We start from the raw sequence: 17615 nt of genomic DNA on the forward strand, positions 1-17615 counted from the left end.
CTACAATGAGCACATAAGGAGTGAGATCGAAAAATTCTTAACATACATATATGTTTATAAAAAAGAAACCACTAAACTTACAGCTTTAATTTTTTTTTTATTTGATTGAAATTATTATTACAATTTACAAAAAAAATTATTTTTATAGTTTTAATCACTAGTGATGAAATTTTGAACCTTTTTCGGAAACCCTTCCATTAACGTTTTTATAGTGCTTTCTGTCACTTTGCTCGAACATGTAGTCCATCTCCGTTTAAAATCTACCACACTTTTGGACACCTTTTTTGTACTCTTCAATTCTCTTTTAACAAGAGCCCAATATCTCTCCACTGGTCTTAGCTCCGGGCAGTTTGGAGGATTTGCCTCTCTTGGTACAAATACCACATTATTGTTCTTGTACCACTCAAGGGCTTGTTTGCCATAGTGACAGGATGCCAAGTCAGGCCAAAAATAAGTGGACACATTATGAAGTCTTATGAATGGAAGCAGCCTTTTTTGTAAACATTCCTTGATGTAAATTTCGGTATTTATAGAGCCCGTTGTAACAAATGAGTGGCTTCTTTTGCCGCAACTGCATATTGCTTGCCATACCAAGAACTTTCTGGGAAATTTTGTCTGCTTTTGGGTCCTAAACTTTTCTTCAACATTCCCTCGAGCATCAGCAACATAAAATTTTTGACCTGGAAGTTGCGAAAAATCTGCCAGAACATACGTTTCGTCATCCATTATGCAGCAAGAATATTTTTTTATAAAACTTGACTTCAATTTCCGTGCTCTGTTTTTGGCCTCTAAATTTTTAGTAGCGTTCCTGTCAGGAACTTTTTGAGCCTTGTATGTTTTTAAACCTGCATTAGCTTTAACTTTTCGTACCAAATAGTCCGAGCACTGAGCTAACCGGGCTGCTTTCCTACCGGATGTGTTGGGAGCTCTTTTGAAAATGCGTTCTATTTTTTTGGCTTTAGAAACATCATGTGGACCATTCCTTCTACCTGAACCAGGTTTTCTATCAACTGACAAGTTCTCCCGGTACTGTTTAATAACATTGGAAACAGTTTGACGGCAGACCTTTGTATGCTTGGCCAACTTTTTGTAAGACCAAGTTGGGTTTTGTTGAAAATATTTAATAATTTCAGTACGCACTTTTTTCTGGTCACTCATTTTAATCAGATTAACAAAAAAATTAATATAATTGACATTACACATAATAACTGACATGTTTTTCAAAGGTAACTTGATCAAAAAAAAATTCAAATAATACTTGGGTTAAAAAATGTAATGAAAAACGTGTGTTAAGAATTTTTCGATCTCACTCCTTACGTGTCAAATGACCCAAAAAATATATTAATTGGAGTCAGCCAAGTGATCAGAAATTAGTGAAAATTACTGTCTATAAAGGATTCATTGACTACTTGCTTAACTGCTGGGTATTTACTTTATTACATAAATAATGGTTTATATGTGAACATAATATTTGAAAATATAATCACATCATGATATTGGAACTATGTTACCGCTATAGATTTTATAGTCGTGATAATTGTGCACACACGTACATAAGTATGTACATATTTTAGTACATTTTACTTTATTGGAATAAAACCATTTAATTAATTTAAATTTTAAGTATAAAGAGTTTTACATGAGTTGCTGTTATTTCAAATTTGTTTTAAATTAATTTTGTACACACACATTCTTCATAAATACTATAGTTTATTTAATGGTAATTTTATTTGGTACAAAGTCATTCTATACATTAAAGGCTTGTCAGAGAACCAATATTTATTTTTTATTTCTCATTATCAATGATCATACTGAATAAACACAATGTAAGACAAGATATATATAACATCTGGCCGGAAATTTGCGGATTTCGATAAAGAAGTGTGGAAATCAAAAGTATATTTTGAAGAAAAAAGGTAACCAAAAAGCAAAAATTCGATAAACTAAAATAGTTGTATGACTTTTCAAAATTTTCTAACAAAATAAAATGTCTTCCTCGAAAGGAACTTAAACAATTAACTTGTATATTTAGTCACAATCACAATATAAGCAATATTAGTTAAGTACAATAAATCAATATTCCGGGAAGCCCGATTGACTGATTCTTACCAGACTTTAAGCGGATTACCTCAAAATATATTGTATGAAAATTAATAAACATTTTAATTACAAACTGTTTTTTGGCATATTGATTTCGTACTTTTGATGCGACAGTTTTTCCAACAGACGGTCTGACCTAAAGGATCCAGAATAAATGAATACTTCAAGATGTTATATTCATAATGACTTATTCACCACAAATGGTCGGAAAGGTTAAAAATACTAAATATGTATATGCCCTGCAAAAAATAAGACATGTTACAGAGGGGAGTCTAGAATGCTGTTATGGGTTATTATCAATGACACTAAATAACAATGTATTATCAAGATTTTTAGGGCTAAAAAAGTTGTCAGTTTTTACGGAAAATATTGTTTTTTTGAATCTGCTTAATTTGCTTAGGCCTAACAATAAGTATTCAAATCTTATAACTAAAATTAAATCGAATTACTTCCTAATGAGAGCATTAATTGTTAATTGGCCAATAAGCTCTACGAAGCTTCGACTGCTTTTGGCTTTGTGCCGAACCCGATACCAATGGTACTTCTAGATCTCTGTGGATGTTTCTTATGTACCGTGGTGCACCCGTCATGCTCCTAAGAATTTTTGATTGGGCCCTCTGATAAGTTCAATACTGGTATTACCAGCAGGTCCCCACAATTGGATTCCATATGTCCTAATTGGTTTTAAAATGGATTTATACAGGTTGAATTTGTAGTCGAGGCTTAGCTTTGGTCACTGATTAACCAGTGAAGGCTAGATGCTTTTAACATCATGTGAAGTCTCTTGGTTTCTATCTGACGGCGCCAAGAAAGTCTTCTATCTAAAAAAATTATTAAAATTTTACTTTTTCGGCTCTGATTGTACCAAAACTGCCAGAGTTTTGAATAATCGTATATATATTTAAACTTGGTTTTTGCCGATTTTCCTTTCGATCACTTATTAGTATCTGAAACCAAACCAGAATGAGTACTAGCACTATATAAGCGTCGAACAATAATATGTACATAATTAAAAATAATAAAAAAAATATATGATTTAAGTTATTCGCCACATAATAGGTAACGATCAAGTCATAGTTTTTTATAGAGTGGTTGTAACACGAATTTTTCATCATCACATTATCATGTGAGTTAGAAAATAATTTGGTCCTACTCAAATGACACACAGTATTTGCGAGTAGACCACTCACACTTCTATCTGGCGTGGCACAAGCGTTGTCATTTGCTTAGTGTTTGTGCAGCCATGCACACTGCTGCAAAAGCTTATAAAGAAACAAAACGAACGGCCCATTGTGGAGACAACTAACACCAAGTGAACGCTTTAATCCTTTTCCCAAATGCTTACCAATTGCAGTATGTATTCAGTTGAGCAATCCTCGCATTCTGTAAACCCCAAACAATTGTGGGCACAATAACGGAAGCGACTCTACATACAATTTATTTTTTCATGTTTTCATATTCGTTATTTTGCGTATTTCTCTATGCCACACGGAGCATTTCTACATTCAGCAATTACGCTTCATAGAGATAATCGTTTCAAAAAACATTAAAAAAGAACAAACTTTTATGCTATTAAAAAGTGTGAAATCCTATGTTTTTTTTTCTTTGTGAACATTTATAAAATAACACAGAAGCACACAAATAAACACTTGCATACAGATATACTACATACATATTTAGATACATACATACATAAGTATGTATCTATGTATGTATGCTTAGTACCCAAGTATTTTTGTATTTTCATATGCACGTATGGAAATGCATAGAATTGTCACCATGAAATATGACTGTTTGTACATTGTACATACACATGTACTATGTTTGTTTGTTTGTTTGCTTGATTTTAATAGCAGCAGTAGCTGTAACAGTAGCAGTAGTAGCAGTTTGTAAAGCGTGTACCCATCATGAAAAAGGTTTCTCAAACGACACTGTAAAATACCACAAAATGCATACAGCAAAAATTATTTGTACGTACGAATACGAGAATGTTGAAAGGAAAACAAAACAAAGCAAAAACAACAAAATTGTTTCAATTTGCACCAAAAACAAAAAAAAAAAGAAATATAAAAAAAAAATTCTCACAAAAACACATTCAAAACTAGTAAATAATACTGCATCCAAAAACGCAATAAATGAATGAATGAATGAATGGATTGTGTAGAAAGGACACTTGTGCTTGTTTACACTACAATACTCGGTGTTATTTTATTTTTGTTGGTATGTAATGAAATCTCTTGGTTTTGTTTGACATAAATACAGAAAATCCTCGTATTAATTGTTACAATTAAGAGGAAAAGCACATGTTTCTATACTCGCATACAAGTAAAAATCGTCAGATATACATATATGTACGTAATATATATTAGCACTTGGTAACTATATGTCAGACAATTAATTTTGGATTAATTAAAACTTAGACGGAACAACTTTTGTACAATTCAAATTCCTGAGAATATAATACATAGGTACATACTTATATTACATACAAAGTTTGCATGCAGCTACATATACCACAATCAGTGACAAAAGCTAAAGGTTTTCGCAGGATTTTTCTTTATAATTTAGTAATTTAAACTTCCTATATAATATTTTAACACTAACACGAAGTTTGTAGCCGATAAATCCTAAAGGCCTTATTCATTATCAATTTTTAAATTTATTACAGGTTTATAAAACAAATTTTGTATGGAAATTCTGTTTTATAAACCTCTTATAAAATTAAAAATGTATTATGAATAAGGGGTAAATGTATATTAGTTATGTGTAACGTTAGATAGTTATTTGCTTTAAAAAATGTGGTTTGGAAAAGTTGCATATATGTAATTACTTAAGCTTATCCTATTTGGAATAAACAAACAGAAATTAAGTGCTGTAGAATAAATATTTTGCAACCCACTACCAGGCACTACCCATTTACATCAATTTAAGTATGGATTTGCGAGCCTGTTTGCGATAAATGTTCTGAATTCACAGACGTATACACCTTCCAAGCCTTCTTTAGAATTTCAAAATTCGCATTAACTTGTTCTTTTATAGAGGCTTATACTTGCTAATAGGTGGTAATATATTTTAAACTTTCGCATTTCTTAATACATATCGTAAATTTTTGTTAGAAATCACATTATTATTATGTTAGATTATAATCATACTTAAAAAGGCACCTTTTTATCAAAAAATTAAAAAAACGAGTAAGAGAGCTATATTCGGATGTGCCGAATCTTATATACCCTTCACCAAATTATACTTCAAAATAGAAATTTTAAGTATTTTTATGTAAACAAAATTTATTTTTTTTTTCAAAAGTTGTTTTTTTCATTTTCTGGAAAAAAATTTTCGAATTGTTTTTTAAAAATTTTGTAATTGAAAGAAGTATGTAATTGATTTTGATAAACATGTTGTGCTTAAATTTACGCGTATTCTGCATTTTTACATGAAAACTTACTTACTTTATAGTAGTGGATTTACATGCATTTTTTAGACTGTAGATCAATCGAGGTTGTCCTGGTTTTTTCTTTAGATCTTAGCCATTTGTGGGCCGATTTTCTCGATTTTAAATAACAACCGGGCCGGAAGAATTCCGGAGATATTGATGTATGAATCGTGTAAGTTATTTGGGGGCTTCGGAAAGTTGATTTCAACAGACAGACACACAGTCAGCCATGTCCGTCTGGCTTAATCAACTCCTATATCTATAAGGATCCAGAATATATATACTTTATAGGGTCGGAAAATTATATTGTGGAAATTACAAACGGAATGACAAACTTATATATACTAGAGTGACAATCAGTTGTATGGAAAAAATTTTTTGTTAAAATGTTGAAGAGTGCCGGGTGGAATATTGTGACACTAGGCCTAAATGTTAAGTGCTGAAAATTTGAGCCAAATCGGGCAACGATTTCTGGACGCGCATCGAGGTCAAAGTTCAGATATATGCAAAATTTTACTGTTAATATGGAATAAATAGGTGAAACTCGTTAACTTTCTGCATTGTTTTCTAGAAATGTGTAGATTTATTTATATTAATGAATATTACATTAAAATTTTTTTTTGGGAAATTAACCCTGTATCTCCTTTGGTTCAAAATGACCCAAAAACTGTATTATCGCCAAAATTAGAGAAAAATGCAAATTTTTCAGTTTTTGAAAAAATTTTGCTACTAAATAAATACTTTTGCAATTGAATGCAAAAGAATCGAAATATGTACGTAATTATCGTTGTAATGAGATATAAATGAGAAAATTTGATTAAAAAATTTTAAAGTTATTACAAATTCGCCAGACCATTGAACAAAAAATTTAGGACAAAAATTAAGATATTTCGAGAAAAATTAAAATAAAAGCTCATTTTTACTTAAAATATGTCCATATTTACTTGTATACGAGTTTTTGTCTTCGTAGGATACCGTTAACCTATTCGCAGGTATGGCCAAAAAAAATAATTTTTTTTAACGGCTGTTTCAAAACTCCATTTTCAAATTTTTAAAAATTTTGTTAAACAAATTTCAGATTTTTTCGATCATCACATTGGGGTTTATTGAGATCAAAATAGGGAATAAAAATATGAAAAAATTATGTCAATACCTCTTACAGTTTTTCCGTACCTGCGATTTAAATTTTGCGATTTTCAAGAAAAACAAATTTTTTGTCCATATTTAGGCGAATGAGTCCAATTTCCTTACTGTTATAAATTTTATGTAAAACCTATTCATAATATTATAGTCCTTGTAATTTTAAATATGTTCTGAAAGTTTTACTAAAATCGGAAAACGATAACCTTTGAATCGTGAAGGTCAAAGGTAAAATTTTTCAATATTTGGAATTTCTAATGAAAAGATAGCGAAATGTTATATATTTTTGGGCCGATTTTAATGCAACAAAATGTTTAATGTAATATTCATTAATATAAATAAATTTACACATTTCTAGAAAACAATGCAGAAAGTTAACGAGTTTCACCTATTTATTCCATATTAACAGTAAAATTCTGCATATATCTGAACTTTGACCTCGATGCGCGTCCAGAAATCGTTTCCCGATTTAGCTCAAATTTTCAGCACTTAACATTTAGGCCTAGTGTCACAATATTCCACCCGGCACTCTTTGAAATCTAAAAAAACGCTGTCACTCTAATATATACCCTTCTCAGGAAGGTGAAGGGTATAAAAAACAAAAGAATTACAGTAAGCCAAAACAGTCCTATTCACTTGCAGGTTTTTTTTTTCAAATTTCATACAAATTGTTTGTTCTAAAGTCCACTTCGCCTATAGTCCATTTATGTCTAAAGGCCAAATTTTCTTTGCATACATAACTAATATTGTGTACTAAAATTAAAACATTGTTCTTGTATTTAATAATATGGAGCATTCATACATATATTTTGCGCAATAATATGAAACATCATTTGTTCTGTGTGTGGGTACCCTGTCACCCTGTTAAAGGTGTTTTTTTTGTCACACACATAAGGGTTAATACCAAAAAAGAACCAAATTAAATTGAGAATCAGAGCATACATTTAAAAAATTAAAATATAAATCTGTATTCTGTATTACTATTATAAAGTTAAAGTATGTTTTTAGCTTTTGACCAAATTCAATAACATATTTCCACACATATTTTTATAAACATAAAATATGTGTTTAAATTTATACCTCAACATTATAAAATAAAAAGTTTATAAATTAAAAAATAGACTTTTTTTGTTTTAAATTAAAATTTTGACCACCTTATAAGAAAAAACATTAAGCTAACTTTGACAGCAAACTACGGAATAGTCCAGCTAATAAAACTTCACTCACAGTTATCCTAATGCAATATTTTGTAACTATCTTCATCAAAGTCATTTAATATTTTGATAAACAATTGTTCGGAATCACTTACATATATTAAATAAAAATTTCTTCATCTTTTCTTTTTAGGTATGTTACTACAAATGAATAAATATTTTAACAAGTTTCGAGTTGTTGGTGAGTTGAATATATTTTACACAATTTATTACCCATCCGAAAAACTAAACATTACTTTCAAAATTTATGATTTTTTGTCATCGCTGGTCCACTTTCAGAACTATAAAAAATTAAGTAAGAAAGTATAGTGGGATATAAAAAACGGTTTCATTTCGTGAAAAAAATTAGTTTTTACAAAATTTTTTTTAACAAATATTTTTTCTTTTGAATGTTTTTGAATAGAAATATTCTAACTCGAAAAATCAAAATTAAAATGAATCAAATTGATTAATTAAAATGTATAATTATTCGATTTATCCTATTGATCTCCTGAACTAATAAACATAGAATTAAATTGTATGTACCAAATAAAGTGTTTGGGTATACCTTTTTTATTTCATTAAATTTTAAGGATAATTAAGGAACCGGAGAACAAAAGGTACTTTTTGGCTCTTATACAATTTTTATGAAATCTAGTTTTATTTATTTCATCCCCTTAATTTTTGTCGTTTTATACTAGTGTTGTACGTTCACTTAGTAAACAAATTAAAAAAATGTTGCTAACTTGATTGTTTCTAAAAGAGTTCATACCAAATATTATAAAAATACCAAAAAACCAATTTGTCAAAAAATGCGAAAAAGTACCTTTTGTTCTGCGGCTCCTCAATTATTCCTGCATTTGAAAGATAATTTGGTAGTCATCGTTAGACTACATTCCTGACGTAATACATTTTTCAGATGTACAATAAATTATATATACATATAATAATAATAATTACCAAAAATTTTTTATTTTTTTAAATAATCTCAAAAAACTTACGAATGTTAGGTTAATGGACCATTTGGTCCATATAAACTGCTAATATAAAAAACAAGTGTGGGATTCCACTTTTTTATTTTTTTAATCAACATAGATTAAATATGTAATAGATAATTGTGGGATTCCCCTTTTTGATTTTTGTTGTAAAGAAGCACAAATATTTGCAAACGCTTGGTTCACTTTTTGTATAGTTTTTTTAATAAAACAAACATGTTTTACTTACGACATGGCAAACTTGAAAAAAAATGAAGTACAAGAACTGCTCAATGCAGAAAGTAGCTCCGATATTTCAGATTCGGAAGTTGATTATATTTCAGAAAACATAAAACAAACTAATAAATACCTATTTTTTTTAAATAAATGTAAAAAAATCAAAGAAAACCGAGGAAAATATTCTATGGACCAAAGATTCGTAATTTTTTATTTTTCTCAGATCCTTGAATTTTTAAAAATACCACCTGAGCTAAAAAACTAAGTCAGTATATATCACCGTTCAAAACAAGGGAAACAATTAAAAAATTGGACCAAATGGGCTTAACCTAACAGCAGTGTTAAAAAGTAACTAAATATAACATTGAACTTGTTTGGTGTCGAGATGTTATACCTTTTTTTTATTCCTTTTTTTATATTTAAAACCAAAACATAATCCCGTTTATTTAAACAATTTCGTATTTTCTAAGTTTTCGCTGAAATAGAGTAAACGCTTTATTATTAACAAACCATATTCAGATGTCGGTGTCCCCATGGATGTCAAAGAGTTAAAAACCTATATAAATCCATATATCCACATATGTATATCCAGTTTAAATTAAGTAATTAAGAACTGTGTATTTTATGAACATTGCATTAATAATGCAATTGCATTTTTAAATTTATCAAATGCATTTTTTATAAAATTCTCCCTGGGTAATTTCGAAAAATGTATGGTATTATTATTTGTAAAATATGTCAACTTTACTAATTCATTCTGTAAAATGTTATTTGTTGCACATATAAAGCCGTATTCATAAACAAATTTTAAATTTAAACAACGTTTTAAAATCAAATTTTGTGTAGAAATTTTGCTTTAAAACATTGTTTAAATTTAAATTTTGTTTTATGAATACGGGGGATATTGTCTATTTTGAATAATTAGAACAAAAAACAGCGATAAGAAAAAGCAAGCAAAATTTTGTATTTATTTTTTTAAATCTGAAGCGAATCTAGAAACTTTTATGAAAATTATTTGAATTTTCATTGGAACAAGTTTTTATGTTTTTCAGATACAATAAAGTAATGTAATGTTGTATGATATCCTGATAAACAATTGGCGAGCAATTATAGTTAAAACAATTACATATATTATAATCTATTACTGCTTTCTCATGTATGTAAATTTTAAAGCAAAAAAATCAATAACAAAACAAAAACTCTTTTATTTTCCATTTTAATAATATGTACGAAAAACTCATACTCCAAATCAAAAAATGTTGGTAATAAATTTACGAGTTCAATTCATACACTTTATGTAGAAATTCATTCCATATATGATTTTTTCTGTGTACAGTGTATTACAAATGAATATTTTTTTGAACACATTAAAATGGTCACCTCGGGTCTCAATTTTTTTTAAAAAATCGTCAAAAATCTATTTATGATCCAAATGAGCTGAAATTTAAAATATAAATAGTGCTTAAGAAGATCTTATTTATTTTTTTAATTAATTTTTTATTTATTTTTTATTTATTTATTATTTATTTATTTTTTTTAATTATGCTCGATTTTGTTATGGTTTTTAAATGTGGCGACCTACGGAACCCAGAAAAAACTTTTCTTACAAATAAGCCGAAAAATAAGGGGAATTTGACGATTCAACTACTTAATTTTCTACTGTAAGAAGTCATTATTTTTGTTCGCGATGTCCCAAAAGTAATCCTTTATATTTTGGCCAGAAATAAGTTGTTTTGTTAGTAGTTATTTATAGAATTTCTATTTACACAAAAAAATAAAAATAAAAAAAAAATAAGTCGCAGACCCGATTCGAACCTGCAACCTTCTGTTTGGTAGTCTGCCGTTGTGCTCACTACACCACTGCTTAGTTATTTCATTTTGCATCAAATAATGGTTTTCACACAGTTATGCAATATTCGTTTCTGTTTTTCTAAAAATAAACATGCAATAAAAAAAATGGGCAAATTGAAAAAAAGTAACAGTTTTTTTGTTTTGTTTTTTTAGACTTTACTACTTAAAAAGTAAGTTATTAAAAAAGACATTATTAAAAAGACATTGCAGCCTTTGTAAGCGAAGTTTTTGCTGGGAACATCGACGTTTTTTCCAAAATATCACCTATATTGGCAATAAAATTCTAAATAAAATAAAAACGACTTGCTAATATGTTTTTCTTTTGTAGAACAAAAATTTCTTCGGGACTGTATACAATTGTTAAATGATCCGTAAAGAGAATTTAATGCAAAATCGTGTAAAGTAAACCTAATCTTTTATGCTATCAAACGGTAAGTAACGTCATAGTAGGTACTTTTTTTTAAAAAAAAAAAATTTTTTGGAACACATTTTCCCCGGTTTAGGTATTTCGGTATTTGGAAATAATAAATGTCAATACTTATAATGTCGTTAATTTAAGGATAATTGAGTCTATATTAGTTCCAAATTTTGTTATGATATCTTCAAGCGTTAAAATTTTACATTAATTCAAATTTTATACTTTTCTTCATGGAAAACCACCATATTATAATTTTTTAAGTTTTTAAGGTAAATGACGTCCCAAAAATGTATAAAAGTATTTAATTTTACTAAAATATCAATTTTCGAGTCCTAAGGTTTTCAACAATATCAAATACTTATATAAAAAATCCTTATTTACTTCTCAGAAGTTCCACAAACCTTGCCCCCTTTGAAAAATTTGTACGTTTTTTCATATATTGCATGCAAAATGTGTTACACCAAACTTTCTGTTAAGTCAGTATGTGTTTGAATTCAAAATTTAACGGTACACAATTTTTCAAAGTGGGCAAGGTTTAAGCACTTCTTAAGCACTATTTATATTTTAAATTTCAGCTCATTCGGATAATAAATGGAAATTTGGCGATTTTTAACAAAATTTGAGACCCGAGGTGACCCCATTAGCACTAGGAAGCTGAACAACTGCAAATCAACTCGAAAATACCTAAGCTCAATCTCGACCATTTCCAGCCAAACTATGTAAAATAATAATGGTGTTATTCGGTCCAAATTAGAAGACTTGGTGTCGAAGTAAATTCCGCGAAGTTTTTCGGTTTTCACAATTATAGTTCACCAGATATTTCATAATAACTATTTACGAGAAGTGTCACGCGCACTTGAAATAAAAAGTAGACTATTGTTCCAGATATAGTGGAACATACTGTCAATATTTCAAGAAGATCGGCCCAGTGGTTTAGTCTCCTATAAATTACAAACAAACAAATTTGTTCGTGCAGTTTTTGAAGTGCACGAACAAATGTTTTTTTCTTATGTGCTTCGAAAAGAGTAAACATTTTTCGCTAGAATGGTTCATATTATTCAGGGAAATAAGAATGTCACACGTTAAGGTTAATTAGATAAATAAGTATAAAACCACCTAGGTGAGCAGTAATTAAGAATTTCCGATTATTATACCCTACACCACCATAGTGGGGAGGGTATTATGCGTTTGTGCAGATGTTTGTAACGCCCAAAAATATTAGTCTAACACCCACCTTAAAGTATACCGATCGACTTAGAGTCGATTAAACGATGTCCGTCCGTCCGTCCGTCTGGTTGGCTGGCTGGCTGGCTGTCCATGTAAACCTTGTGCGCAGAGTACAGGTCGCAATTTTGAAGATATTTCGATCAAATTTGGTACATATTACTTTTTCGGCCCAAGGACCAAGCCTATTGAAACTGGCTGAAATCGGTCCATTATTTCACCTAGCCCCCATACAAATGTCCCCTCGAAATTGGACTTTATCGGTCATAAATGTTTAATTTATCTATGTATCTACACAAATTTAGCTCCAAATAAGTTTTATATATACAAAATTCATGTCACCAAATTTTGTTACGATCGGTCCATAATTAGTCATAGCTCCCATATAGACCCTCTTCCGAAAATCACTTAACGTGCATAAATCGCTTAAAAATGTTGGTATACACACAAAATTCAACATAAATAACTTTCATGTAGACATAAATCACACGACCTAATTTTATGGTGATCGGTCCATAATTGATCATAGCTCCCATATAAGGCCCACTTCCGAAAATCACTCGAAAATATAAATTATTGATATTTTTAAAGAAAAATATTTTTACTCATCTACTTGGTGTAGGGTATTATATGGTCGGGCTTGACCGACCATACTTTCTTACTTGTTTTTTTTATTATAAATAATTATTGAGAATTTAATACTTGGTAACAAAGTCACACCTGTAACAATGAAATTACTCATAAATAATTTGTTTAAATTTTCATTGAAATTTCATTGTTTTAAAATATTATTCTTACAGACGCATATGAAATTTGTTTTAAAAACAATCAGTTTTCAGTGAAATGTATACAATTACTTACCTGGAATAAGCTTGTTCAATAATGTAATAATCTTCCATCTGATGTATTTGTTGAACTAAATGTTCAAAAATTTAATATCAGAGATTTAAATGTTTTGTAAAAAGTACATTTCTTTATTATATTCAATCAACGATATCTACGATCAACAAAATAATTAATTTTTAATTATTTTGTTTAAAGCATAGATAATAGGCATAGAGCGGAAACTCTCCTGTCAAAGACCTAACTCAGTTGTCAGAAACCTAAGTGGTGAGAATGTATTAGTAGAAAAAAACTATGTGAAAACAAAAACAATACTCGTATGTGTGATTATTTTGAGTAATTTTTTTGTTTGAGTTTTTTTCTAGTTTCCGCTCTATGTTTCTCTATGGTTTAAAGTGTGAAATTAAATAACATCACTTGTTCTGTTGTAATATACATATTTGAAATATAATATTATTTTTAATAAAAATTTATTTTATTCATTTAACATAATTTGATTTAATATAAATAGTTCAATAATTACATTGGTGTTGTAGACAATGAAATTTGTTTGAAATTACGAAATTATTGGCTGAAAATTTATTTGTTATTATCTTGTTTAAAGCCAGAAATATATGTCCCTGAATTATTCTGAATCCTCTTTTCCGTAAACATTGTATAATGTTTGTGATAAAGAAGGGTTATATTCCGATTGAATTTCGTTACTAAAATAAATTCGTAAGTCCAATGCGCAATTCAGTAAGGAAATATAAGTCGTATTCTCGGCTGCCAGATTTGACGATTTATCGTCATTTTGATGATTTTAACGTTTTAAAATTTTTTCATTAAATTTATGATTTCTTTAAAGATAAATTTTGTACTAATTCATAATTATTTTTTGTATTATTTTATGAAGTATTTGATTTTTTTAATTTTCATTTATTTATTGTATCTAATGAACTAACTATTGTCCAATTCACAACGTAGTTGTATGTTGTACGTTGTATGATACAAATATTGTGGTTGTGAACACAAATTTCGAGAAGTCATAACCCCCTGTCTATACCTGACAAATTTTTATCATGATGAACTTCAAAATGGTTGTCTAGATAAAGAATTATCAGGTATAGTCTCCATTTATTAGTATTATTGCTTCGTTATAATAAAATTAGTGTTAGTGCTTTTGCTTAGACAATTTTGTCTTGACAACAAATGTCATTTATTGTTATGATGAATATTTGTCAAGTATAGACAGTAGGGTGGCCCTAAATAAACGAAAGTTGGATTTTGGCCATTCTCACCCCCAGTTTGGTGAACATTAGTAAAAAAATCATCCTGAAAAAATTTTAGGTAAATCGGTTGGGGTTAAGACGTGCCGCAAGCCCCCTGTAGTTTTAAAATGCATTTACAAGGAGAAAAAATGCATTTTTTCAGTTTTTGTAAAATTTTTGCCATTAAAAAATTACTTTTGTAATTTAATTTAAAAGAATCGAAATGTGTACGTAATTGTCATTCTAATGAGATATAAAAAACAGAAATTGGTCAAAAAATGTTAAAGTTATTAAAAATTCGCCAGGCCATTAATTATAAAATATTGAATTAAGTTTTCAAATGAAAATCGTTGTCTATTGGATCTGAAAACATTTTTATACATAGAAAATGTTCTTTCGACATCAACTGATGTTATAGGAGCAAATTTCAAAGGCAATCCGGATTTCCCGAATCCCGGGATTTGTGAAAAAGAATCCCGGGGTTTAACAAATCCCGAAATATTATGAGATTTTTGATATTTTAGGAAGATTTTTGAAGCACCCAAAATACTTAGAAATCTAAATTTCAGCATATTTATAATACTAATCTCGCTTCAAATCCAAACGCAGACAGATTTTTTCATTTGAATCAGGGAGCAGCACGTCTCCCTTGCATTGACAGGCTTTTACACAATTTACACTTTTACTAAATTTATGTTCAAGTTATTTTCCGAAGGGGACTATGGGCAAATGTAGCCCGATTTCCGCTAGAGCTAGAGGAAATCATGGACCATTTTATTTTAATTTAAAATATATTAATGAAATTAATAGTTTTTATTGTTGAATTTGATGTTTTTGACGTTCAACTAAAATCCCGAAGTCCCGAAAAATTCCGGGATCCCGGGATTTACATTTCTAAAATCCCGAATCCCGGGATTTGTAAAACCCAGTCCCGTTTGGCATCCCTATAGTCTAACACTAAAGTCGGTTCTTTTTAAAAACAACTTTAAAATAAAAACCAGCTTTTTATTAATTTGCAACCATAGTCAAAATTAAAGTATTTTTTAAATTGAACCAACTTTAACTGGGTACCACCGCAAATCTAGAAAATGTTTTCATACAATATATAACAAAAAACAGACAAGGGGCAACGCTGAACAGCTGACATACAAAATTAAAAAAAAAATCCAAAAAACGTACACAATAAAAGTAACCGGGACATCTAAAGAATGAAAGTTGTTTGTTGTGGAAAAATGGAAAAGATAAGATTAATATCATAATTACGATATTTTGGTACTAATTTTATTGATAACTGTTCAATAATTGCAAAATCTCTACCAATATCTTGTAACTTAAACATTTTTTACTTTGTGACGAACTTTTTTACTCGGCGAAGAACAGCTGATGCTGTTGTTAAATGAGTTAAAAACAACTTCAGCTAGTTTTATATTTAGAGTCGACTTCAGCGTCAGAAGTATACTTTAACTTGTCTATGATAGACCTAAAGTCCCCTCTTAAGTAAAGTCGAGTTTAATTCTCTTAAAATGTACTTTATTTTTGACTATGATTATGGGCCAATATTTCTTTAACACTTAGAACGGTTAAGTTTGAATTAGAACTAAATTTTGATATTTATATGGCGCTATTATTAAAATAGTGCTTATTTTATATTAAAACAAGTAAGAGAGCTATATTCGGCTGTGCCGAGCTATATAATTCAAAATAAAAAATTTAAATATTTTTAGGTGAACAACATTTTTTTTCAGTTTTTTCATTTTTGGAAAAAAAAATTTTCGAATTGGTTTTTTTATTTTTTTTTAAATTTAAATTTTTAAAAATTTTTATTTGTTTTTTAATTCTTTTTTTGTTGAAAAGTCATCTATTTTTCAATTTTGAATTTTAAACAAAGGAAGTAAAAACCTGTAACACAACAGCGAAAAATAAGTAAGACAAAATTTGTTTTTGATAAAGTAAAATATGCTCTAAAAACGCAAAAATATGACATAAATATGCTCTTAAAACAAATATATGCAAAAATATGCATTTAAGGATAAAATATGCAAAAATATGCACTTAAAATCGATGCCAAAATTCTTAAATAGCTCTGAAACGTGTAAATATCTTATCCATGTGCTCATTAGATCTACCAGAAAAAAACATGCATTTGCATATTTTCCTAAAAGTGCGGTCACACATGACAAATATTTACTCAAAAAAGCGTAACCACTTTTTATAGGACAAATTTATTTGACGTTACAAGTGTTATGTAAGATCAAACAGCATCAAATAAAATAACACTAAATTGTCTTAAGTAAAAGGAGTTTTTGACAATAAATAAAATAATTAAAATATATTTTATTTAGTGGTTACGTCTTTTCCATCAAATATTTGTCATGTGTGACCCTACCTTAATACTAATTCACTCCAGAATTTCTGAAAAATGCCAGAAAGTAATGGGAGCGTCTGAGTTTGGGTTTAAAGCAGGCATGGGCACTCGCGAAGCATTTTTTTCTATACAAATATTGGTTCAGAAATGTACAGAAAGATGTTTTCTTATGCTTCATTGACTATGAAAAAAACTTCGACACGGGGCAGCATGATAAACTGATGGAAATTCTTATGTCTATAGGTCTAGATGACAAGGAAATTCATTGTATAAAAAGTCCGTATTGGCATCAAACAACGCAAGTTGATGTCAACAGGGAACTAACAGAAACTCTTCTAATTTCCAGAGGAGTCCGACAAGACTGTATATTATTACCCACTATTATTTAACATCGACTCCGATAGAATCTTCCAAGAATATATCAACAACGTCCCAAAGGGTATATTCATCAACGGTTTATTTATCAACAACATTAGATTTGCTGATGACACTACATTACCGGCTGATAATATGGCTGGACTTGAAGACCTGGTAAATAAACTGACGTCAAACAGTGAAACATACGGCCTAAAGACTAATATACGAAA

General features: G+C 29.1%; 1 protein-coding gene across 2 annotated transcripts in view; it reads left to right on the forward strand.

The window, feature by feature from the left end:
• The window catches only part of LOC135962032 (uncharacterized), a 181861-nt gene that overhangs the window by 71815 nt on the left and 92431 nt on the right, over nt 1–17615 (forward strand). The window contains exon 3 of one of the 2 annotated variants that reach the window (XM_065513758.1): nt 8021–8068. The exons of the other annotated variant lie outside the window; for it this stretch is intronic. Within the exon in view, the coding sequence (XP_065369830.1) occupies nt 8021–8068 (48 nt within the window). The remainder of the gene's footprint in view (nt 1–8020; nt 8069–17615) is intronic. 2 annotated transcript variants of the gene reach the window in all.

The sequence above is a fragment of the Calliphora vicina genome, chromosome 5, assembly GCF_958450345.1.
Source record: "Calliphora vicina chromosome 5, idCalVici1.1, whole genome shotgun sequence".
NCBI classification, from domain to species: domain Eukaryota; kingdom Metazoa; phylum Arthropoda; class Insecta; order Diptera; family Calliphoridae; genus Calliphora; species Calliphora vicina.